The sequence below is a fragment of the Anopheles moucheti genome, chromosome 3, assembly GCF_943734755.1.
Source record: "Anopheles moucheti chromosome 3, idAnoMoucSN_F20_07, whole genome shotgun sequence".
In the NCBI taxonomy this organism is placed as follows: Eukaryota; Metazoa; Arthropoda; class Insecta; order Diptera; family Culicidae; genus Anopheles; species Anopheles moucheti.
The window spans coordinates 83,557,377-83,581,784 of NC_069141.1; the positions used below are offsets into that span (position 1 = coordinate 83,557,377).

The following is a 24,408-nucleotide window of genomic DNA, read 5'->3' on the forward strand; positions in this document are numbered from 1 at the left end:
TTAATGTACGCTTCAAAACATTCTACGTGGGTAAGAGTCACGATCGCTTGTTTATAGGGGAGGCCCCACAAAAAAAAAACCGTTACAAGTATGAAGTACTTCCCTTTGCTCAGCACTCAGAGTACGAGAAAAATGGAACAGGACATTCACAAGTGAGGAGAAGATAAAATTAACCTTCCTTTTGTTTGGTGCAAATTTATGGAGCTTCCGTTCACTTCGTGAGGGAGTTTTTTGTTCCTATCGTGCAGTTTAATATTTTCCGCTCACATTTCGAGCGACGGACGAGCGCCAAAGTATGGCAGTGTCCTTCCTTTTTGAAGAGCTTTTTCGACGTCTGCATGGTGTTGTATCGTCAAGACGCTGGCCGATGTACACATTCGTTGGCCTTTTATCTGATCGTATGGGAAATGCTTTCATCCTGCACACGATGATTTTCTTCAACAGGCGCACCAGGCGCATCAGTGTCCAGACTGTCCGTTCCTATCTCGTTCCTCATATCTAGCTGCAGAACCCTTTGTTTGTGTGTCTGAAATTCTCAACCGAACAAACTATCTTTGTCGATGGCTGTTTTTTTTATTCCCCTTTTGTACCACACCAATAGATTTTTCGTTTCGCTTCTACTGCTCATGGGGACTAAATTATTTACGTTCGAAAAAAAAAACACCAACTCTAACTTGTACGAAAAAAATGGGAAATTTGCCTTAAAAAAAACAAGACAATTCACCGATCAAACGGGTGGTTTGCTCCAAAAAGGAATACAAATTCCACAAACTCAACAGCATCAAACGAAAAACTTTAACTGGCCACGAAACAGCCCGGGAGTTTAGAACTCTGGAAGCACACAGCTAAACATGAGTTTTCTCATCGCTTTTTTCTGGCCTGGCGTAAGGAAAAGAAAAACTCACACACACACACACAAAGTCTAGCACTATCATAAACAGTACGTGGTCATTCAATTTTCCACTTCATACCCTTTCTGGTGGCGCTTCCGGTGTGCCGGAAAGACGCGACGGAACTGAACAAAAAACCCTCGCCCCAAAGAAGAAGGTGTATTGGAAATAAAAGTATGTTTAGCCATGAAAACCTCTTACGGTGGAAAAAACCACAAAATCATATCCACTTTGCTCATACACTCTGTATACGTGCATACAAACAGCTTTCGCTTCACTCTCCCATTCCTGCCCATTCGCTTACGATGAGGAATGGATTTCTCTTTCAACATTAGCTTCCTTTTTATATCTCCCGGCTCCGTGCAGTGCGTTTTGTTTGTGTTTGCTGCCTGCCTACCGGCCCGCTGCGCACATATTTTTCCGAATTTTATGCCCAAAGTGAACGAAAAAACCATTTCAATTTCGTGTATTTTTACGATCAAATTAGAATAACTTAATTCGGAACTAAACTTTCACGTTCCGTTTCATCCGCCGGGCACGAAACGGCACGATGGCGCGGTGGCGGAAGGGTTTGGCGGTAGTGGCCAGGGGTATAACGGAAGGGTAAGCAAAGAAGCGTACCACGCGACCTGTACTCCCGTTTGCCGGGGAAATGTGTTTCCTTTTTATGTGATCATACACCCAAAATACATACAGCCCCCAAAAAAATGGAGGCGCATGGTTGATTACCTTATCTTGTTTCATCTTTTTTATTTTTCTCTCTCTTCCACTTCTCTTTATCTCTCTTTCTCTCCTTCCATATCTCTCTTTCATGTTACTTATTCTTTCCTTCTATGTACTCTTTCATGCCAAGTCTCATCGTTTCATCACATACTACTTGAACAACTCTCCACCACGGACATAAGATCTCCATCAAAACGGTGTACGCTCGTCAACCGCGGGATGGGCCCACGTCATATCCAAATTGGACATACATTCGCGAAGGCCGGAAACGTTCACTTGCTGCACACGTTGACTTACTCGCCTTCTCCGGCAGCTCCGGTTCATTTGCATGCCATTCGCGTCACTGTGGTCTCGCTATCTCGCTGAGTCTGTACTGTGCCTCGACCGAACGAAACTACCACCGGAAGGTGTGTTTTCGCTTCATGCCATTCGGTGCTTTTGGTGGGTTTTACGACAATCCCACCATCCTTGAACCAAGCGCAACATTAACTATCACATATCGGCTTTCGGTCGATGCACATTGGTACTGGAAGGATGCTACTGACGACTGAGAATCAAAATACAGTAGTGGATGGCTAGCATGCAACACCGAACAATCGGTCACAAAATTCAGCAACACTTTAAGAAAGAAAAATAATATCGTAAAACATTTTTAAAGTGTCGAGATTTTCAATTGAAAATGAAAAAATAGTAACTTACTCGGGGTTTCGCATCACTTTCAGATAATTAATATTATTTTGGATATACTGTAATTGCTGTACTGCATCAAGCATCTTACTGTTTTCAAAGTTAATACACAAATGTTCAATCTGCGATGTTCTACGACACTGATGTAAACCTGCTGCAAGCATCGTGCTCTACCACACGCAGACACACTTGACGTCTAGTCGCCGAAGAAACATCACCTCTCTTCAGGGAATCATTTGATGAATATGAGATCATTTAACGTTACATGCACTTGGCGCTAAACACGACGACGGAGGCTCATTTTGCTGAGTGAAGTAAACCCTGTGCCTGTCCCCACACGAACACGCTCTCGCTGCCCCCGGAACGCTAAAAGGCCGTACTCTCGCTGCGTGCGTACAGGCGCTCGTAAAGTTATGCGCTTTGTATAGATGCGGCTGCTTATCATGATGAAAGTCCTGGGACCATAGCTAATTGGACTCGAGAAGCCACCGAGCGGGTAAGCTGTTAGACCGTACCCACAGTGGATGTTTCGCACTGGAACCCGAGTTCATAACTTGGCTTGAGGTTTCGCTGCTTGTCGTGCATGTACCGTCAGGTATGCAATCTCGTCCTGTTGGGCTACATTATCCCATACCCATCTAAATGGTCAAAGAAACGGCCACATAACAATCTAAACATACGGTCCCAACCTGTTCCACTGTTCCTGCACCGTTCCCCCATTGAAAAATTTGGGAAAAAGTAACTCCGATAGGGTGAATGCTTTTATTTCGAGCTGGCTACCTCGACAGAAAGGAAACGACGGGCCCAACAAATAACAAAACCCCCCGGACAACTTCTCACACCATTTTGCCCCTGAATGTCCGAACTGGATTTAGTCGAGTTGAGATTATCCACTTCCCTGCTGCTTTCGCTCTAATTCCTTCCCTTCTCTCTCTCTCTCTATCAGCACACCTAATAAAATGGACCAGCGCGTTTCAGGGACTGAGCAACGGAACCAACAAAAAAAGGAACTCCTCACCAACAGACAGAGCAACTGTCATTAAAATCACATTCCTATTGCTCAACTGGTGTCTCGTAAGTGCCTTCAAGTGCGAAATTAACTGCACCTTTACCGAGTGAACCGAACACCCGGTGGTTGGGTCCGGTGCACCGTGTGGAAAGGTGCGCGGATGTGTCGCGTACATTTGGTCCACCGTTACCATTATTTATGGTGTGTAAATTTTAATTAGCAAAGGTGTTTAGTGGCGCTGCTACTTTGGCCAAATTAATACGTTATTCCTAACGCATGGAAAAATGAGAATGAACAGTCATGTTGTAGTCCGATGATTATCGTTTGACTAAAAAGGGTTTACAAACTAAGGAGCCAAAATTGAGTAAAAAAGTATAATATAGAGTGGTTTATTTTCAACAAATTTAGATAAAAATATCTAAATAAATCATTAAAAAATTTTTTCATAATTATAATAAACTCATTTGACATCATGATGATCATATACGCATTGCAATATACGGTCCAATACACCGAAGATCGAGGATCGAATCTCAATTGGAAAGATCAACCCTTAACAAAGATTCAATTTTTTCGGCCACATAATAAAAGTTGTAGTACAGTTTTAAGAGCGTTATACTTGAAAGGATACTTAAACGAAGAAAACTTCATCCCTTGTTCCTTAATCCGTGTTGAGAAAGCATTGATTCGTAAGTGTTTACAGCGATTATAAAGCTTCAAATCGGATCACCAACTTCGTCATCTACCTATCGACAACGCTGCAAACGACATTCTTACAAAACCGAACAAGGGCCATGTTTCCACCCCTCGAACAGTCTGATTTCGAAGGTCATGTGTGTCTCGTTACCAGTGCACTGTTGGCTCAAAGCCATCTTGGTAACAAAAAAAGAAAACCTTTCATCTCCCATCCTCAACAAACCCACAACCGGGGATTATGTTTATCGGTTTGGCTTTGGTGGTTTCCACGCAAAGGAATTTTACCACCGTTAGAACCACTATCGATGAGTCTTGCCACATTTGCCAACACGGCACACGGAACACGGAAGGCGAATAACTTTCACCAGCTCGTATGCAAACAACAGTGAGAGTTATGGGAACTTTCGCCTCGGTTTTCCCCGGAAGCTGATCCACATTTTTCAACGACTTCTAGCCGTTCCGCTAGCAAACCGGGCTCGACGACTGTTGCGCAAGTACGAGCCGGGTGGTCCTTACCCCGTGGGGAATTTGGTGGTAAAAATCATATGCACCGATGCAACCGATGGTGCCGCCGTCTTGGGAGGCTGAACCAGTACGCCAGTACAATATGGACGGTTTATTATGGCGTTTCGCTAGAGGGCGGCCTTTTTTCGCTGCTGTTTTGCACGACTCTTGGGAAAGACAAAATATTTATCGTTGCTCTTTTGTCCCCGGCACCAGCGTTGTCTAGCGACGGTTTACTCTGACGGTGACCCTGGACCATGGAAGCCGTGGTCGAGTGATTTCCTATTGTTCCCATCGCAAGGCACTAAATCGAACCGATCCGATGGGTAGTAAACTATGAAGGGAGAGAAATGTAGCAAAGGAAGTCTGACACAATGTACAACTGTGGTTGGGCCTTTGTTCTTGTTGGTCTAGCAGCTCCGGTTAGCAATCCGACGGGACAAACATTGATCTCTTATTCAAGCGCTGTAAAATGAAAAATTCTTCCATCCGTGTGACGTTTATGACGTTGTCTGGTAGATTATACACATCGCCATTTTTGGATTTCATTCACAACAGTTTGCATAAAATGCATTTAATTTCTTGGAATTATCGTAACATTCAGTAAGATTTCAGAAATATTTTCGCATTCTGACATATAAACCCATTTTCAAACAGCTCTACCTGACCAAACATCACAACATAATTGTATGACGGACGGAAATTCCTTCCAGAAACCCTTTTGCCGAAACCTAATGAAACGCACCGCCCTAAATGAGGTTATAAAATATGAATTTTATCACCACCGGGAAACCGGAAGCTCAACGGAACTTCTCCCGAAGCCCGGAAGGCACCCGTACACCGCTTCAGTGCGAAGTGCGATGGACACAAAATTAAACCACACATCATCATCCCCCATGGGAACGATCCCGGATCACGGCCCTACTGCCCGGCCACGTTCTTGGCTGACTCGCGTGCCGGCGCATTGCATAAGTGCGAACGCACCGACGGCACGGCGGGTCCGAACCGGAAAGCGGTGTGAGTGAATGCTCCCGTCGGAATGGTGGCAAACTATCTGGTCATTCATTGTAGGTGGCTCGGCACACCTCGTTACCGGACACGGGGACACTTATTGGCCGGATTGTCTATCGGAGCACGTCCAACGTGCTGTCTAAACAGTCGGCAAAAACCACCCACCTGCGTCCGTGTCCCCGCTTCCACCCAGCCCGGTGGTATGTCCTCGCTACTCGGTCAACCCAACTTCCCCGTACTAGCTGTCGGCTAGTAATCCTCTGGCAAGAGTTTATTATTGCTCGCGTACACACATTTTCCGCCTCGGTTCGCGCAAATAAGCTGCCTTCTGCTGTTCCACCATCCTTCCGCCCCTACTGGGACACGGTGGGATGGGTTTCAAATTTTGAGGTTTCGTTTATGTTTCTCGCACTTTTTTTCCTTAGCCATGCACTGCCCCGTGCTGGTGTGTTGTTGTGTACGACTGAGTGGGCGAACCGTACGTAGTTCGCTCCCCGGATATAAAATCAACAACCCACTTCACGCTAAGAGTTCTCCATGGTGGGTGCGATGGGGTGGCGAATGGACGGGTGGGTGATTTTCCACCCGACCGCGAAACACCAAACGACCCCCGGAGGCTATTTACTTCGGCCTACCTCTCCGGCCTTCCGATGGGACAATGAATGCAACCATTGGAGCATATTTTCACTGGCACGAACAGTGCCGGTGCCGGTTTTTGGTGGGCCGGTTGCTTCCTTCTACTCATCTATAAACCTGCATACAATGGGTCACACTTTCTGTCGTTTCGTACATTTGTTGCAAATACAATGACGAATAGAATATGTATACTTATCACAAATATGCAATAGTAATAAAGTGATGATTTTCTCGGGGAAAATTATTAGAGTTTGGAGTTAGTTTAAAACAAATAATCTGGCAAAACGAAGTAGTTTTAAAATACTCAATAATAAGATGCATATTAAAATTCGGATTGTATGCATTTTAGAGTAATACAATATGGTGTTTTGCGATAATACCCTTAATAATTATTCAAAATTAAGATTTGCAGAGATCAAGAATTTATAACTTGTATTCACTATTATTGCGTTCGTTACTGTCGCTGTGCACTTCGATCGAATCGTGTGGCGTTGCATGGTTACGCTGTGAATGCTTTCGATTCCACGTGCAAATCTCACTGTCTCTGTGCCAGCGTGTGTTTTCGGTGCAAACTACATTGTCGGGACGCTGAACTGTACCAGCAAGACGTCAGAAGTTTTCTGCTCCACACAACCCATTACCAGTTGGACCGTACAAGGTAGAACCTCAACTGTGCCCTCCGGTCTGCCTGTCACTTATGCTGACGTCGTACAACAATCCAAGAAATCAAGTACGTGAACATAAGCGAAATCATTGAACAAAAATAGGCAAAAATAATAACAAGCCAGAAGGGCGGGTGAGAATTCAGGGACACACACCCGAAAAAAGCAAAAGGATACAAAGTTAACAGTTCCAATTTTCGTTCCAAACAGTAACCAGTTCAGTGTGAGAAGATGTCGGGGGTGTTTTGCTTTCTTTATTTGTACATTATTTTGCACGAGTCTTCAAAAGCACAACTGATGCAAGCATGGGCTAAATAATGCCGATCACGGCCAAACCGGGTTTTGCTTCCTTTTCGTTGTTGTTTTGTTTCGGTGCACAGTCCACAAAACGCCAAGGGGTTGGGACCGGTGTAATCCAATAAAGCAAGTGTGTATAAAACAATTCAATCGAAAATATTAAACATCTCCTGGCCACCGCTTTATCGACCACACGACGCGGCGGCTGTGGCCAGACAAGGTAAACAGTGTGGAAAATGGAAAAGGAAAGCAACAAAACTTGTTTACTGGCGATGGGTTGAGGTTGGTTGATAGAATTTTGTGTGAACTACAAACTTGTGCTCGAGCTTCGTTTTGTACGATTTTACTCGAGACAATTCGGGTAACAGTAGTAACTTCCCTATTTTGTATGTAAAATACACTTTAAAAACATATTCAATTCTTCCAATGCCAACTTTGATGAAGAAAGTATTAAGATAAGCGCTACATGTACCGAAACCAAATCTCACAAAACAATAAACACAAGATTTTTAGTTGACAGAGAATCTCTTTGCCCCGAAAACCCCGGGGTCGATAAGATCTGTGCAGAAGAAGTAACGAGAGAGGGAAAAGAAAAAACACACACCCATTGCTACGTTTGTCTTTAGTTACTCACCTCATTGGTATTCCACCGGTGTCGTTGGGTTGGGAAATGGTCTGCCCGGGGTAAACTCTCCAAATTATCCGGAAGTTTGATCGGTTCACCATCTGAAAAGGAATGCATCCCGATAGTGGATCGAGAAAAGAGCTCTGGTTAGGAAGGAACTTAAATAATGCCATTGCAATGCTTTAAGGGTAATTTATTATTTGTGTATAGCATCTCGATTTTGACGGTAACAATCGGTACTACATTTGTGAGAAATATTTCTATGTGTTTTTTTTGTGTAAATTTTTCACTGTAGAGTGAGTGTTATTATATGAAAAGAACATTAGTTTTGTTTAAGGAAATCGCAATTTAAATCCTTACATTTTACTCCTTTTTAACACAATTTTCCATCAAACTGTACAAACATTACCAGCAAACAATCACCACCCGCCAAAAAACTAATAACCTTCTTCAATTGCGGCGGTAATCAATTAATTTCACCTTATTTGCATGATACAATCATATTTCCTGCTTCATCCGACACCTTTTTTCAGATTGCAAATGATGTATCACTGTGAACTGACCGAACAAAAAAAACCACCCCAATACCAAAATAGGAAACGAATGACAACATATCACACAACTTCAACCCATTGTATACACCCTACACTCTACCAAAACACGTGTCCATGCGTAACCTGTACCTGTAAATTAGCTCACACTTAGCAAATGGCACACTTTCCCAAGCAGCGCGGGCGTCTAGAACGCGTCAGTGATAATGGGGAAGCGATAAAGCGAAATATGTTTCCGGCCCTGACGCCAAACCAACCGGTGAACTAGTTAGTTTCAACCCTGCCCAAAGCAATCGCTGCCCAATCGAGAAGAAAAGCGAACTAAACTGAACGGCCAACGATTTCTTTTCGCGTATCAGCGTACAAACGCGCGAGCTTGAAGTAATTGCACCTCCGCTCTTGCCGTTCTCTCCTTACGCTAACGAGGCTAATCCTCGGTTCGTTAACAAATTTCCTTCCTGCCTTTCCGTAGTGGAATGTTTCCGGTCGTTTGCCTTTCCTGAGATGGTTTTTCAAGATACAACACCACAAACCAATCGCGTTACGCCAACACGGTACAAGAAGAACTTACACTGGAAACGCGAAAACAGGAACAATCTTAATCCGCTTTATCAATAACATAATTTTATTTTAACACTTCGTTTTCATTTCCTTATGAGCTTTCACATTTTCTCCACCGACCGTAACGCCGCTTGAAGGTGATTGATGGGTTTGGGCCCACGTGGCCACATGCTGCCGTAACCTATTTACGGGCGCGTTGCAGCAAACGACGCAGCTAAGCACCTGTATGTCAACCCGTGTCACTATGTCAACACTCAACTGCCACGAGTCGGTGCTGTGCCGTAATCGATGCCAATCTTTCCTGCACCGAAAGACCTCCTAATTGATTATGATGTCGTGCGAGGTTCTTTGTTCTCTGGAGGATTGAAAGGAAGCTAGTAACAGGAGCCAGGAACTGACGGTATGGACTTTCTTTCTCACCGATGTTAACTGATAGCTATGTAAATGAGTGGAAACGTTCCCTGCACTCGAACGCGTAGACGGATGGTGAGACCATTTGAGGGAATGAGGGAACGACATTGAGATCATTGAGAAGGACAATAATGATCTGGAACTTGTACGCCAATTGAGCATATGGTACATACTATTGAGCGATAAAAATTAGAACAAAAGTAGATAAATCTGTCGAGAAAACTAACCAATTTTGATTGACTTATTGATTATTATAAAATATATAAATAAACTAATAAAAACTATTATATCTTTCACTTTTTCACTTGTTGACAGTTAAATTTAATTATTTTTATAAACTTCAATTAATAAAGTCCGTACTCTTTAACAACATTCATTTACATACGTTTCCGTATTGAGTGCACTTCCCTGAATTTCTGCTCGACGGAACATAATTGAAAGGATCAATTTCGCTGTCTCTTCCAGCACGTGCCAAGACTGACAGAAAAGTCATCCCAAAAACTAGCAAAACCATCCCAAGCCCTACCTGCGCCTTCCTACTCTCTAACCGTACACAAAGCGATATGCCAATACGCCGACAATCACAAACAGTTGTAGTTGATGCTGTAATTGTTGTGACAGACGCCCGGCAAACGACGGTGAACGATAAAACTTTGTCGTCGGATTGCTCAACTCTCGCCCAACGTCGGAAGCTGTTGAGCGAATGCAAAGCGTAAACTTCATCCAAGCACCCAACTTCCAGCAATACGGAATGTAACGAAACTTCCGAGTTGGACCACAGCAGGGAGAAAAATGCACCAAATTTTTGAGGTTAAATGAGCACAATTTAAACGACCACTTGGAGCACCGGGAAATGTACCGGAAAAGCTGGAAAGAGTTTGTTGGGCAAAGTTTTCGGCAAGACGAAAAAAAAACAAGAATTGAAAAAAAAGACACAACTTACAAGAAAAACTTAACAAAAACCGACAAACCGTTTCCGTGGCGGGTGTAACCAGTTTAAACCCGCGTTACAATGCCACCGGACGCCCACAGGAAAATCTCACCACCGCTGGGGTCATGTTTGAACAGCGTTGCACGGCGTTCCGCTGTCCACCCATGCCCATCCCGCTCTTCCCGGACGCATCCCTACGGGCACATTTCATCCGATTGGCCGCGAAACGTTCGCGCGCAACCGAAAGATGACAAATTGATGGTCCCACCGAGAGTCACACCAAAAGCAATCGAGCTGCCTGGCTTTCGAGTGCCTTCCAAACCCGGTGGACATACATTTTTAATGCATCGACACCGAACAGAATGGGCCGAATCGTTGGTTGGGACATTATGGTAAGGTGTGGTTTTAAAGATGTCGAAACTTCTGCTAGCCCTGGGACTTTGCTCACCGTGGCTAAGGGGACCAGAGCAGGACATACTTTCGGGCTTTTATTTCTTTCTGTCTCTGCCGTCTAGTCGTTGCAAGGGTTGTGGGTAGTGGCTTTATCCTGTCAGGTTGCTGAGGTTTTTTTTTGCTTCTTTTTCTAACTGAATAACTGTCTTTTAATCTCCAGCACGGCCATCTGGTACTTCATCTGGTGTTTCAGTCGCTACTTTGACCAAAAACCCTATTACCTTGTTTGTTCTTTCCATCCCTTACTGCCAAGAGTGTCAATGTCTTTCTGCTCTCAAGAAACGAAAAGAAGCGTCTCCTTCCACTCGCTTCAAACAGTAGCGAAAGAAGGTAAACGTCGAACAAAACATTACAAATTAGCCGGGAAAAACTTATTATTATTTCATAATGAGCGAAGCACAGAGCGAGCCACGGGACACAAAGCAGGAGAAACCCGAAGCACGGTGTGTTGATTTTCGCGTGCTAAATTCTTGTCGGTGTAAAATTTTCTTTCCACACTTCGTGTCACACTACTTGTTTTTTTTTTTTATTTTCGTTACTTTGTTGTAAGCTTTTTGTAACCAAAACCAAGAGAGATTGTTTTTTTTTTCTTCGTGGGATCTTTCCTTCTCGCCCTGTGCCTTTTCCCCTAGCCCTGGGCTGTCGTCACAAAGCGAACCGTATCCGTAACCGGAGCGAATTAAAAACGACAAATGAAATGGCTTGCCTCCTATTAGCGCGAGAGCATGTTTACACAACATTAGCACCCAAAGCTGTCGGAGGGCACCCGGGGTCTGGTCGGACAACGGTGCACTGAAGATAGTATTCGTAAGGCCACACAGTGTTTTGGGGGGACCAGTTTAGTTAAGGCGTGAAATATGGCGGCCACTTTCGGTCACGAAACGTACACGGAGTCGGTCGCGTTGGTCATTTTCTTGCTATTTTCTTTGTGGAATTAAACAAGTGCTTTTGCTATTGGAAGAGATATTTGATGATGATATGAGTTATTTGTTAGTCACTTTAAGTGTTATAAAATTTTCACTCTTTTTACAACAATTTACAAATAACCTTCTAAGTAGCTGGTCATTAAGAACATGCAGAGGTTAAAAAAAGTATAACACACTCATTAGCATCCACCACCGTCCACAAAACAGTATTTATCGTCCCGAATTAGGTGCGCTGTATATTTTCTTATTAAAAGCAAGCCTCCAGATCAACCATCGGGGCACACCCGAAATGTGGACCGATTGCTTTTGCACATAATGGCCAACAAGTTCGCAACATATGCTAGCGAGAAGCTTATACGCTCCTGGCCAACTACAGGCCAAGGCTCAAGCCAAGCAACAGCAAAAAATAACAACTGCACGAACGATTGCATCCGGCCACACACACACACACACATGCTCACACCGACCCGACTGGGAGGGAACCGGGAGTCCGGAAATATAAATTCCACCCACACCGGTTGTGGCTTAGCCGGTTGTGCCACATGGCTTAAAAGCAGAATGGTAACCGTTACTGGTGGTTCTATTCGCGCTGGAAAGACCGTACCGAGGACATCTTTCGCGAACAGTGGAAAGGATACAATAGACCATTTTTTCTACTTTCTTCCATTTAGCATTATTGTACCCCCGCATATGGGGGTGTAGCTTTGCGGGGAGTCGCTCTTTTAAAGACAGACTTTATTTCAAACAAAACGCTCTTTAATGTCACGTATGAGTGTGGCGCGATTTGTATGGCAAAGCATGCACTTTATTCCCCGGTGAGCACAGCACATGGGAACTAAACCCCTACGGTGCTCGTTTTCGATGAGTGTAACGATCTTCGGTTCTATTAAGGATAAATTCATTGTAATATGCAACCGACAGAGATGAAAGTTGAGTGTGCAACATATGGATTTACAAATATTCTATTTCGATTTAACACCTGTAGGTTTAACTTTACCACATGCTATTTATGATTTTATATAGAAAAGAAGTCTGACTTGAAATAATTTTGTATAAATAAGCTCAGTTTTTAAGAGTTCCAAAATTCATCTTAAAATTCTGATACAAGTACACGAACTTATTCTTCAACAGTTCTCCAACACAAAACGTTTACAATTCCCTCACCAAGACCAACGATGGTTCTGTATGCAATTCCGCAAAAAGCCCCCCCGGGTTTGGATGGCAATGACGGCGAGGACTTAGAATGTCGCAAGGTCCTCGCACGTTATACATTTCAGAGTGGTAACACATCGTCCTCGCCATGGCACACACACATTCACCCGTACAAAAGACGCGTATGGTGTCAGTGTTGGCGGGAATTTGTAGATTGGATTCGGAACCCATCCGTTAACCACCGGACCAAAACCGGACCTAGCGAGCAGCCGTAGGAAAACAGCCAGAAGGAAAACAACCCAAAACAATGTAACACACGGCAAAAAAGGGGTTAGAGGTTGGGGGGGAGGGGGACCAGAATTTACTATTTCTAATTCCCATAATCGTAAAATATACACACTTGAGCGGAATAAATAATACCATCCGTAAAAGGGGGAAGCGAAACAGAGAACGGAGCGCCGAGAGTCCGTTTATCCTGTCAGCAAGCCTACCGAACTAACAAATCGCCGTTTCGAAATCAAACGCGATGCTCTCTTGGCATCAACCCCTTGTCCGACCGCGGAATCCGTAAAGTGCACGGAGAGAAATTATTATTCGATCCATTATTTCACCGAACCCACGTTCTAATGGGGTTACAAAGGCGAAGAAAGCCCCGAACAGAACGGCTTGTGACAATTGTATCGAAACGTTCCGATGTGCGGAAGCTCGTGCGGGATGGCGACACGGATGGCATTAGACTTGTAAATCTCTCACGCGCCGCTACAAAAGTCGTCGATTTACAGGCTTTACTGTTTACTGTTGGTTTGTCTTTTTGTTTCTTTTCGCTGTAGTTCCTACTCTTTGCCCCCTACTACCAAGATCCGGATGAGACGGAAGAACGAACTGGCGTGCGCGTATGGTAAATTAAACACCAAGCGCTCCGCAAACCCTCGGCAATCTGGGACCTGATTGGCCGTTCGCCGTATGGCAAACGTTAAATGTGTCAGAGGGTTGCAATGAATTCTAAATTGAAACTAACTTACACACAATTACAGCAAACTCTCGCAATTTTGCAATTCGAACGCTGGTAGCAACGCTCACTCACTTTACGATACGATCGGTACGCTGAATTCGAAAGTAGAGTGAATGAAGATTGATTGAAAAATGCCTGCTGCCGGATTGTTCGCCCGTCTGCCCTGTGGCGACCTCCAACACCCTCAAGATTTGGGTTCCGGTTGTTTTCTGTGGAATAAAATCCAAAACCAAACCCCCGGGGGGGTAAAAAAGGGTGATGATGTGCGTTATGAATTCGGCCTACGTACGTGCACTTTTGGGGGCACCATCACAACGTACTGCTAGTTTACGAAAGAATCGTGACACGATTGACGGATGCTTTTGGCCTTCGCTTCGAAGAAGGAAATGCTTTTCGGAAAGCAAAGATTACGAACCACGACCCAAGCCTGGTGAATTCATCCGATAAATGGATGCACGAATGCTGGGTGAATAAAATCCCAAACTGTGCCATCCCTAAGCCATATGGCCACACATCGGAGCACGAAACGCAGCTCGCTTTGGCACGGAATGCAAAATTGTTCAACCACCGTATGGTGTGCCCTTCCGCCACCATCCGACATTGGCTGGCTATAAAATTAGCTACTGATAGGCTACCTCCAGCCAAAGTCGTCAACCGGCTTATTATCCACTACGCGCACATGCATTACCCTGATGAAATGGTGCTCCGACAACCGAAACCACCACGCCAGGACCCGCCACACACGGGGTACGGGGAGAAAAGTTTGGAATTATTTCTAGTACATGAAAACGAGCCATGAAATGGAATTTTACGGGTGTCTACGGTCCTCGAGTCCTCGCCCTGCTCCCCGCCCTCCAGGGGTTCCTCGCGCCCAGCCAAACCCGGGCGAATGTTTTGCCACCACAATTAGCGGGTTTTTATTGACAGCCAACAACAGCAGCAGCCTTTTACTGCTAGACGATCGGTGAGTATAGGCGAGAACCGCGTTTGTTCCTTTCTTCCCGAAGACTTTTCCAACTGGCTAGCGGATGAATCCAGTCCAGTTGTTGTTTTATTTTTTTGTGGCCATTTATTACGACCCATTTTGCATGCCACAGATATGACGCGGGCGTTTATGGAGCGTTTAAAACTTATGCTCGCCCGAGTGAGTAAATGAAGGGGTGGGAAGTGGTGCGGTGCTGCGGGAGGGGATACAAAAACAGATAAATGAAGAATAAAATGGGATAACAACATGAACAGTAAACATGATCGTAAAACATAAGCGCGGTTAGAATGTGCCTGGAACGGGTTTTGTACTGATTGTAGTAGTTCAAGTTTTATTTGTTTTCCTTCTTTTAATGCAAACTGTATAACCATCCATATTTTTCTTTCTTTTTTACGACTGATGCTTTGCTTTATTAATTTATTTTATATGTTTTTTTCACTTTTTTATGTTTTTGTTATTTTTTTTTCATGTTCTAAGTTTTTGTTTCATTGTTTCATTTTTATTTATTATTTTCGATAATTTCTTCCAAAAACATATGGGCACTTCTAGGCATTACACGGCAGCCCTCATGGTTCAACAAGTCATACCGTTTGGCGAGATGCTAGAACGATTGTTTAAACTCAGCAAACAGTTGTAAAATCATTGTCCCCGTTAAAACAGCCCATTTCACCTTTTAATGAACTATATTAAATTAACAAAAGCATCATAAAAAAAGCAACAACACGGAAGAACAAAATCTCGATTGCCGAATCTAACGCGTGCTGCTGCTGCAAGCCGATCCCTTCCCGCAGTCATCCACTGCACGAAGAACACGAAAAACGTGTTAAAAACTAATAAGACACATTTAATCCACCACAAAAGTACTCGGCAAAAAAAAGAAGCAGAACGCTCAAACCCCCCAACCCAATCGTGCCCGCCAGATTAATGGCTTTCGATTGTGAACTTTTACGACTTGATTCTAATTTTATTGCCCGAAATTATGGCTGCCCGCTTTCGATTCAACTGCCGGCCGTGCCGGGCTCTTACCGTTCCGTTCCGGCGTAGTACATCATCCGTGTAAACATAACAAATATGCTTTCGGGGCTTCGGGGCTGCGCTGCAGGGCAATGGCAGCAAATCAACCGCGAGCGTTCGTTTCGAACGGTTGATTTGCAGGGTGCAAAAATGTGTGTCATGTTGCTTCGGTTTCCCGTAGTTCCGGAACGCCAAACCTTCATTGACACTCCGGTTCGTATTTTATGCCACCTTTGGCATCACTCAATCGCTCTGCACCGCAAATGCGATCCGAACGAAAAACGGAAGGGGATCGCAAGCATAAAGCGATAACTGCCAATGGTGGAAGAAAGGGCCGTTGATTAAAAGACACAAGCCTCGAAACGACAAATCGGAAAATCGTGACCGGTAGCATTAAATTTATTAGTTTTCATCCTTGTTGGTTTGAGCCTTCCGCAGGCTAAATTATGCGACTCGGTGTGTATGTGTCCCCACACCACCGTGGGTCACAGCGATTTGGTTGAATTTCATGTCATTCCATACCGCCCGGTCTGGGGATGCGTGTTGGATGGTACAGGACCGTTTGTCAAACGGATGGCGTCATTAAGCGTTTCTCATCGCATCAACAGCAACCATTTGCAGCGACATTCGAGCATCGTTTCTCACGGTCACCCCTAATCACGACAAGCCAAAACGGATGGGGATTACTACCCCAAAAACCCCGCTGGCCGAGTGCGTGAAGGACTCGTAATTTTTACATTTATTGGCTTCACCCCAGTTGCAGGGGGAAAAGGAAGCAAGAGAAGAACGGTGGACAGGGCTGGAAAGACGTAAATCTCACCACACGATGAATGATTGACTTCAGGCAAGGCCGTAAGGAGCAATGGAACCTTCATAACTGTTTTTGTTTCGTTTTCTTACCTCACGTGCCTATCTAAAAGACTTGCTGGTAATTCCACTTTTCTCGGAAGCTTATCCAACACACAGCAAGAGAAAAAAAAACACAGGAAAACTAAAAGGTACTAAAATAGTGCGAACTACAGATAGGAGCAGGTTCTCTTTCTTCTAAAAAAACGAGCAATGCCTCGTGGGGGTTTTGCTCCCTGCGAAGGCATCATTAATTAAGGTCATTTAGAGCGAACAAAAAAACACCTCTAATAGTGCCCCCACTATCTGATTGCTTCAGCCCAGTACTGCCACACCGGACTGCCACACGGGACAGTTTGTTGTAAATGGGGAAAATAAAATCGCGGCTAGCGGGGTGTACCGCCAACCCTGCCCTGCTACGCCGGACGAGCTAAAGAGGCCTTTTTTTTCGTTTGGAAAGAACTAAAAACAGGGGAAAAAGAAGGACTAAAAATGGACTCGCATGAAAAGAGGACCCTTGCAACCTTTGTACCCCACATGCTCCTGCGAATCCATTCCCACCATCTCTCCGTGCAGGGTTCGTTCTCCACTCTCTCTCTCTCTCTCTGCACCTTCCGCTTTAAGCACCCCGGTCAACTATAACAGATTACTGTTCTGCATGTAAGAAATGCCATAATTTATAGGCGATGATTTATGCCACTCGCGGTCGTAAATCCGAGTTTTCCTCCTGCGTCCCCCTCCCCCCTCGTCCACGATGGCCATGGCCAACGGAACGAGCTGTAACCAAAAGAGCTCGCGTAAAATTAGGAAGCGCCTTTACGAGCGGTCTGCCCTTACGCGCTTGCCCCCTGCTTCCGTCCCGTCCGTTCCATTTTGTTGCCGGTACTCGCTAGAGAAAGCGAGCCGTTTTGTGAAGGAAACCAACAACGAGGGTCGTAAATGTGGGCATGCACTGAAAATAAACCCAGCGGAAGGTCAATTTTGTACCCACTTTTAATTGATAAGACATCGTAAAATAATTGAATTAGAGCACGAGCGAATGCGTTGCGTGGCACATAGGGTACCAGATCAATGACAGCGGTAAGTGACTTGTTGTGGTTTAATGAGGTTTTTTTCTTTCTGTTCTGTTGCAATGAAATTAAATGATGAACGAAGTTGCGTTTTGGTATTCTCTAAACCATCTTGGTACTTCTTAAACATAAATACGATAGCAGAGTCACGTCTGGTGCCCTGAGTTTGTGATCTATGATTTGGACTTCTGATTCTGGAATTACTACCAATTAAATGACCAATATACTTGAATCTAATGATACACTTCTATTCTCATCAACTTAGATTAGACATCCAATACCTTCACATGCACCAAATTTCAACGAATTGACTTTACAAATGCAATAATTCAGTTTAATGTTTAATCGGTTTATGTTGCAGTATTCTATATGCTAAAGAGGCCTCTAGTAATGATCCTCGAATATTTAATAGTGCACAAAACCAATGCCTAGGAGAATTTTGTACAGCTCAACTTTGCGTACAGTACAGCTCAGAAGCAAAGCTCAATGATCGCACAGAAGCTCTGTATTGTGGAGGTACATTTGTTCCTCATTTTCCAAACATATTTGTATACCAATCCATCCATTAAAATAGTGTTTGAATATATTGCCAGCATAACCATTCCCGCTTTTCCTCTTTAAAACATTTTCCTGTTGCATTCGCCAGTCCTTTAATGCTAACAACCACTGACAATGTGTTACACGGAAACTTCACAAAACTCCGGAAAATTAACTGTTTGCTCTTCACCAATCATTAGAAACCCATCATTAGCACCTTCCCATCCGCGGCCCCTACGTGGGACCGAAGTTCGACACTCGTCCTGCGTCCATCACGAAGTCATCACCCATTTCGTCTTCGTACCTCATCATCGTCGCGTTCGAAACGATCGGAATGAACCGAAAAAACATGACGCCATACGCGTTCTATCAGGGCCACTTCAAACAGGGTACGGTAATTTTCCTAACCAAACAAAGAAAGCCCATCATACCGCCCATACCGACCATTGGCCTTTGGGAGCTTGATCGCCGGGGAAGTGTGGTGCACTGTGGTTGTTCCATTCCGTGCCACCGTCGAAGAAAGGAATCCCCGTTGCCATGCCGTGCCGGTTGGGCATTTGTACTCCGCCTCTTTTGGGCAAGCGGTTCGTTGGATCTGCCGGGCTTTAAAACTTGCATGCTAAAATTCTATAATAAACAATTTTAATTTGTATACATTATCATATTCAAATAAAAATGCTATTAACTTCCCGCTTGGTCGTGGAACCGCACGGGAGGTTCGTGTTCGTGTGGGTCCTTCTTTTTCGTTTTTTTTTCGTACTTCGCTCCCTGGGAGCTTGTTGAAAAGGTGGGTGAAATTTGAGTCCATCTTCGAAGGTTGCGAAAGTTGTGAATTTTTTTAGCCACACTTACACACACACCCATACTCCAGAGAATAAAAAAACTCTCTTTTAATGATAAAAGTTGAATTTGCCATTACTGTGTTGGGAAGTTTTGTTTTGATAGTTTAAGGTGGTATATGGGAGGTTTGTAGTTTTGTTTTGCCTTTTTTCTTCGTGTTGGTTAGAAAGTTTTATCCAAGATTAGATGAATTTTTGTACAAAGTTTACCGCTTAACCTCTATCCAAGGTTCAATAAAACTAATTCTGCTTCAAAATGTGTTTTTTCTACCATTTCATCGTCAGTTTTTCGAACATACACACACAGGAAAGGGTGACCGTTGGAGTAAGGGCAGTAATGGCGGTGGGTGGCCACAGTTTTGCACTTCCGGGTTTGTCATTCAAAAGGTTTCCCTAGACCGCCACAAAATAAAAACAAAATAACACTGCTCTGTTGCGTAGGGACGTGGCACAGCACCTCGCTTTGACACGGCGTAATTGATGGTAGTTTAATGCTAATTAAGTTATCAGCGAATGCCACCACTTGGACGGTGGCAAATTTTTAACACTTTTTATTCCAAACTCCCCTGCTGCCATCGGGGAGCGTTTTCCGGCCAATCGTGTGGGGAGGGAGCAGCTCGAGTGAGAGTGGGTATGATTGTACCATCTATTTTTTGTTTTGTTAATTTCCATCACCATTCTATTTTGCGTTTTTTGCCTAATGTGTGTCACGCCACTCCATTGATATGTATTCATTTCGATGGAAACGGGACGCTTACATAAATTTAATTCCCATTCGACTTTAATTGGCTAGCTGCGAGCGGTGAAAGCTAGCTAGCTAATGATTTGATTTATTTTTATAATAAATTCAACAATTGAGCCACCGATCGTTTATAACAATTTAAACTCCGTCAATAATTTATACAATTTGTTTATATCACGCACTGCACAAACGATCCCTGTGGGAGTGAGGCAAAAAGGAAAAAAAAGGACGAAAATGACTGCCTCCCGAGCTCGCGGCTTTCGGTTGTCCATCACCGAGGTCCGGGGATTGTGTATTTGCTCTCAACACTTATTATTCCGTTCACGGATAAATCTGATGAAACGGTGAACAGGAAGTCCATTAACACACATTTTCCTTTTCATGACAGCAGAAAAAAAATCTCCTTCTCCCACGCTGCACTCCGCACACGTCGCTGCACTTTGTTAATTGAATATTTTTAGGATGAATACTTTAATTTAACGAAACATGGCTTTGTTGTTGTTTTTCTCACACCCCCACAGCATGGACAGCTGCTCAACAGGATGGTATTCGATGCACCGGCTCAAACCTGGCACCGAAAAACGGACAGTTTTCAATATCAATTTATCCCCATTTTCCAATTTATTCATGACCATTTTTAAAGCCATCTCGGTGCCATCTTCTCACACACCGCTCCATTTCGCATGCAATCCATTTTTCGCACTCCAACTCGCGACTACTATGTCCACTCTTGCCATTATTTTCCAGCACCGACTGCCCTTGCCATCTATTCCGATTGCTCTCGCACTCAATTTATCCCTTTTCGCCTTTTGTCGAGCGAGCGAGCGTGCATATTAATGCTACTTTAATATGAAATTATACGGACCGTATCATTTACTTTAATTACACAATAATTAAATTGTGGCCAAAATGCTGCTTATTACTCGCGCCTGACATGCACGGCTTTCGGGGGCTACCAAATCCAACCGAATGCGTTCATCCCTTGCCAGCGTGGACACTCGCTTGTTTCGGGGTGTACAGTGTTGGTCCGGTGCGAACGTAAACCATCAGCAGCAGCAGCAACGTTAACGCGACGTTATTATTGCATCCCGGAAACGGTAACAAATTTGAGGTGCCAACGGAATCAAACACACCGAAAAAATGTGCAAGAAACGTGTCGCTGTGGAAAACGGAACGGGAAAACAAATGTTCACTCGCAAGGGGAAAATGCAATGCACCCCGGCCAAGGATCGCGATTCAGAGATAAGTGTTAACTGTTCCACTGTTCGCTGTTAACGCACAGTAACAGTGGAGAGGCTGTGATGGAGAAGGAGTAGGTGCGGGAGGAACGCTAGGCTTTTGGGGCTCATTTTGGACAGCCTTCAGCCCGGGTGAGATTTTCAATTTAAATTTATGAATTGTTTTAATAAGCCACAGCAACGGAATGTTGACAATGCGATTGCCTTGGAGCATAAACTTCGTTTGATTGGAACCATGTTTATGGAGGTTTATTTAACGTTAAAACTGAACAAAACGAAGTCTATGGTACATTTATAAAAGATTTCGTAAATAGTTTCGATCTTTTTAAAATACTTGATAACACATATTTTTAAATATTACAACTTCAAAGCGTGGTAAACATGTTTTGTCAGAATTTAAAACAAGTCTTAATTCTCACAATTTGAAATTCGTACAAAAATATCTGTAATTCTATCTATTATATCGACTACTACTCAATGCCTCCTTTTCTTTTTCTGCTAAATGCTTCTTCAAATGTGAACTACCTCTACTGCCTTTTCAATCTGTATGCCAAATTTCAACTCCTTCCCGCAATAATTCACCTTTTGCTCAGTGCTGTCGTCCTACCAACACTGACAACACCGGAAACAAACATTCAAAATACAAATGGGAAAGCTCAACAGGAGAAGGTAAGCTGTACGATAGAAAGCAAATGCCTTCTAGTCCATCGATCATCAATTTTCCTCGAAAAGAAAACCTGGCTTGATACACCTGTTCTCAACGGGGGAGCTGCCTAGACGGACACCAAGAAGTAACAATTTCTGGCAACGACTAGACGCTCCAAATTCGAAAAGGAAATGTACATTAAACTGTTATTTATTTATGCCGAAATTTGTACACCGTTTGATACGGCTACGGAACGCTGGAAAACAATGCTATGCAAACTAGAAATGACTTCAATGGCCTTTCCACACAACCATCCCATAGAAAGGTGAACCGCGACATGCCCGGTTCGGGGGTTTTTCGACTAAATAATTCAAATTTGATTATGCTCATAATTACGAAGTTGGGAAGGGCTGGAATTGGGGAGGAAATTCACCTTTTCAGCAGAAAGTAAACATCAACCCCTATTAGCTGTTGCAAGCCAATTCTTCTGTTTCTCTAAGAAGAAACAAAACACAACCCAACTTCCTTGATTTCGATTCCTTTTCTATCGTTCGCCTCCGGTGCTCCACCGGTGGGTTTGATGGATAATTGAATTTAAATCGTCTACCGCCCAAAAACGACCGACGGCCGTCCGGTGATAAGGGTCGGTTTGCATTTTCGCATACGAAAACAAGATGCACTTCATAAATCACACTCCAACGAGTAAAAACGGCAACGTCCAACACGTTGCTGACAGGTAGGGGTCGCGCAAGGACGACGATAAAAAATGGTGTGCAATTTATTTTATTTCGGGTGCGCTTCCACTTTGCAAACGAGAGATGGGTTTTGACAATTGGCAGCATGTCGCTGACAGTTTGGAATCACGATGAATGATAAACAACACACCTGCCGAACCCGCGACAAGTACATGGAGCATTGCACTGATGAGGTTATTTGATCGATTAGCCGAGCATGGTTGACAGCAACAAATAGGGACCTTTTTGCCGACCCTGCTAAGTTGCATGATCATTTGCAACATCATGTTGACCTGTGCTCTGGAGAAAGATGTCAGTGTGAGAAATCATCAATTATTAAATTTAGACATTTTGGACAAAACCGAAAATGATAGAAAAACTACTCTTTAAATTAGAATCCCCTTTGCAAGACACCTTAATTGGACGTTAATTCTCCATAAACTCCTTGAGGTCGTTTTGCATAAATTTGCAATAAATTAGCCAAACTAACCTTTCGGTGCGATTCGCCCGAAAAATATTTGCCACAGCTCTTCTGCTCTAAATGAAACGCAAACGCCTGAAAAGCCTCACGACCCTCCATGGACTCGCGTCCTACAACGGCGTCCGATGGCGCGCATAACCTCAAACCCAATCTCAATTTCCAAACGACGGCCCCGCACGACGTTCCGGACGGACGATGTGTGAAAAATATTTTAAACGTGCACTCAAATTATAGAAAATAAATCATAAGCCGTTCCAAAAAATCTGTACCCGACACGGTTCGGGTTTTCCTTTTTCTAGGCTTTACCCGAAAACCCTCACCCGGGAAAGGGTATTCTAAGCTCTGCTGCTCGCGAGAAGGATTCGCACAGCGGACAACCAACCGGAACCGAAAGGAGTGCAAGGGTATAACCTTCGGGTCGATTGCATTCGACCTGTTCGATGCACTTTGCCCATTCGAAGTGAGAATAATTTTTGGCCTGCATTCGATCGATGGATGTCTGCACCTGATAGTGAAATGCATACAGGTTTGCTCTTCTACGCGGGCAGACACACACGCATAGCACGCATAACCCACCAACCGGACGGGCTTGAAAAATTGTCTAAAATATGTATTTTGTCTAAAGAAAAAAGCCCCCGTCAGTCAATCGTCAATCGATTGGGCTGTCCAATAGCTATTGCGTAGAATCGTATCATTTCACGCACCTCGCTACGCTATTGTGTATTTAGCTCACCTCAGTGGCATTTTTCACAATGAAATAATCCTCTTGCTTCTAAGCGATCCCACCAGAGAGGGTAGGAAATTCGAGTAAAAAAAACAACATTTCAACTATACTATTTCATGCATTTGACAACCGCGAAGAAAAGGTGCCTTAGAGCTTGAGCTGCGAACGTGTTATTTATGGCTTAGTACACAAATCATTCCCCAACCCTTGGTTTTTACTGACAAAAGTATTTGCTTTCATTCTAATCACTCCACACACTCGTGATTTGACGTTTCTGATGTGTGTTTGAAGCAGGTCGTTGGTTGCGAGAGGTACACTTTATTTGTCATTTAAATTAACCTACATAGAGCGAGCTACCACCAGGATGATGATCTAATGTCATCGATACTAGCAATGACTGGAATTAATATATTTCGCATTAACAATAAAAGCCGTATTGCAATGCGACACTGATGAAACGTAATTTACGGCAGCACGGTACAATAATAGTCCTTCAGCACAACATTGTTTTGCAATAAACAATATTAAACGGTTATAGTTATAATAATGATCCACACAATTCATGCAACTTTAACGCATCAATTCCCGGTTCAGCGCACGCAGAAGAAAGTTGTGGGCACAAATTTGTGGTTAATGTTCACGCGATATGTTATGTGCTATCACCTGGCTTCCTGGACTAACCTTTCCGTTCGATCTTGTGTGATCGAAGTCAACAGTCACTGCAGCGCCGCATAAACATCCGAAACGAAAGTGAAACGTTCCATTGCTATCCAATCGAACCCATCGGGCGCGGACCCTCGGGCTCAGGGTCTTAC

The 24,408-nt window shown here is 43.9% G+C and overlaps 1 protein-coding gene across 1 annotated transcript in view; it reads right to left on the reverse strand.

Moving 5' to 3' along the window:
- The window catches only part of LOC128303064 (uncharacterized), a 123,580-nt gene that overhangs the window by 28,759 nt on the left and 70,413 nt on the right, over positions 1-24,408 (reverse strand). The window contains exon 3 of the mRNA XM_053039918.1: positions 7,750-7,841. Within this exon, the coding sequence (XP_052895878.1) occupies positions 7,750-7,841 (92 nt within the window). The remainder of the gene's footprint in view (positions 1-7,749; positions 7,842-24,408) is intronic.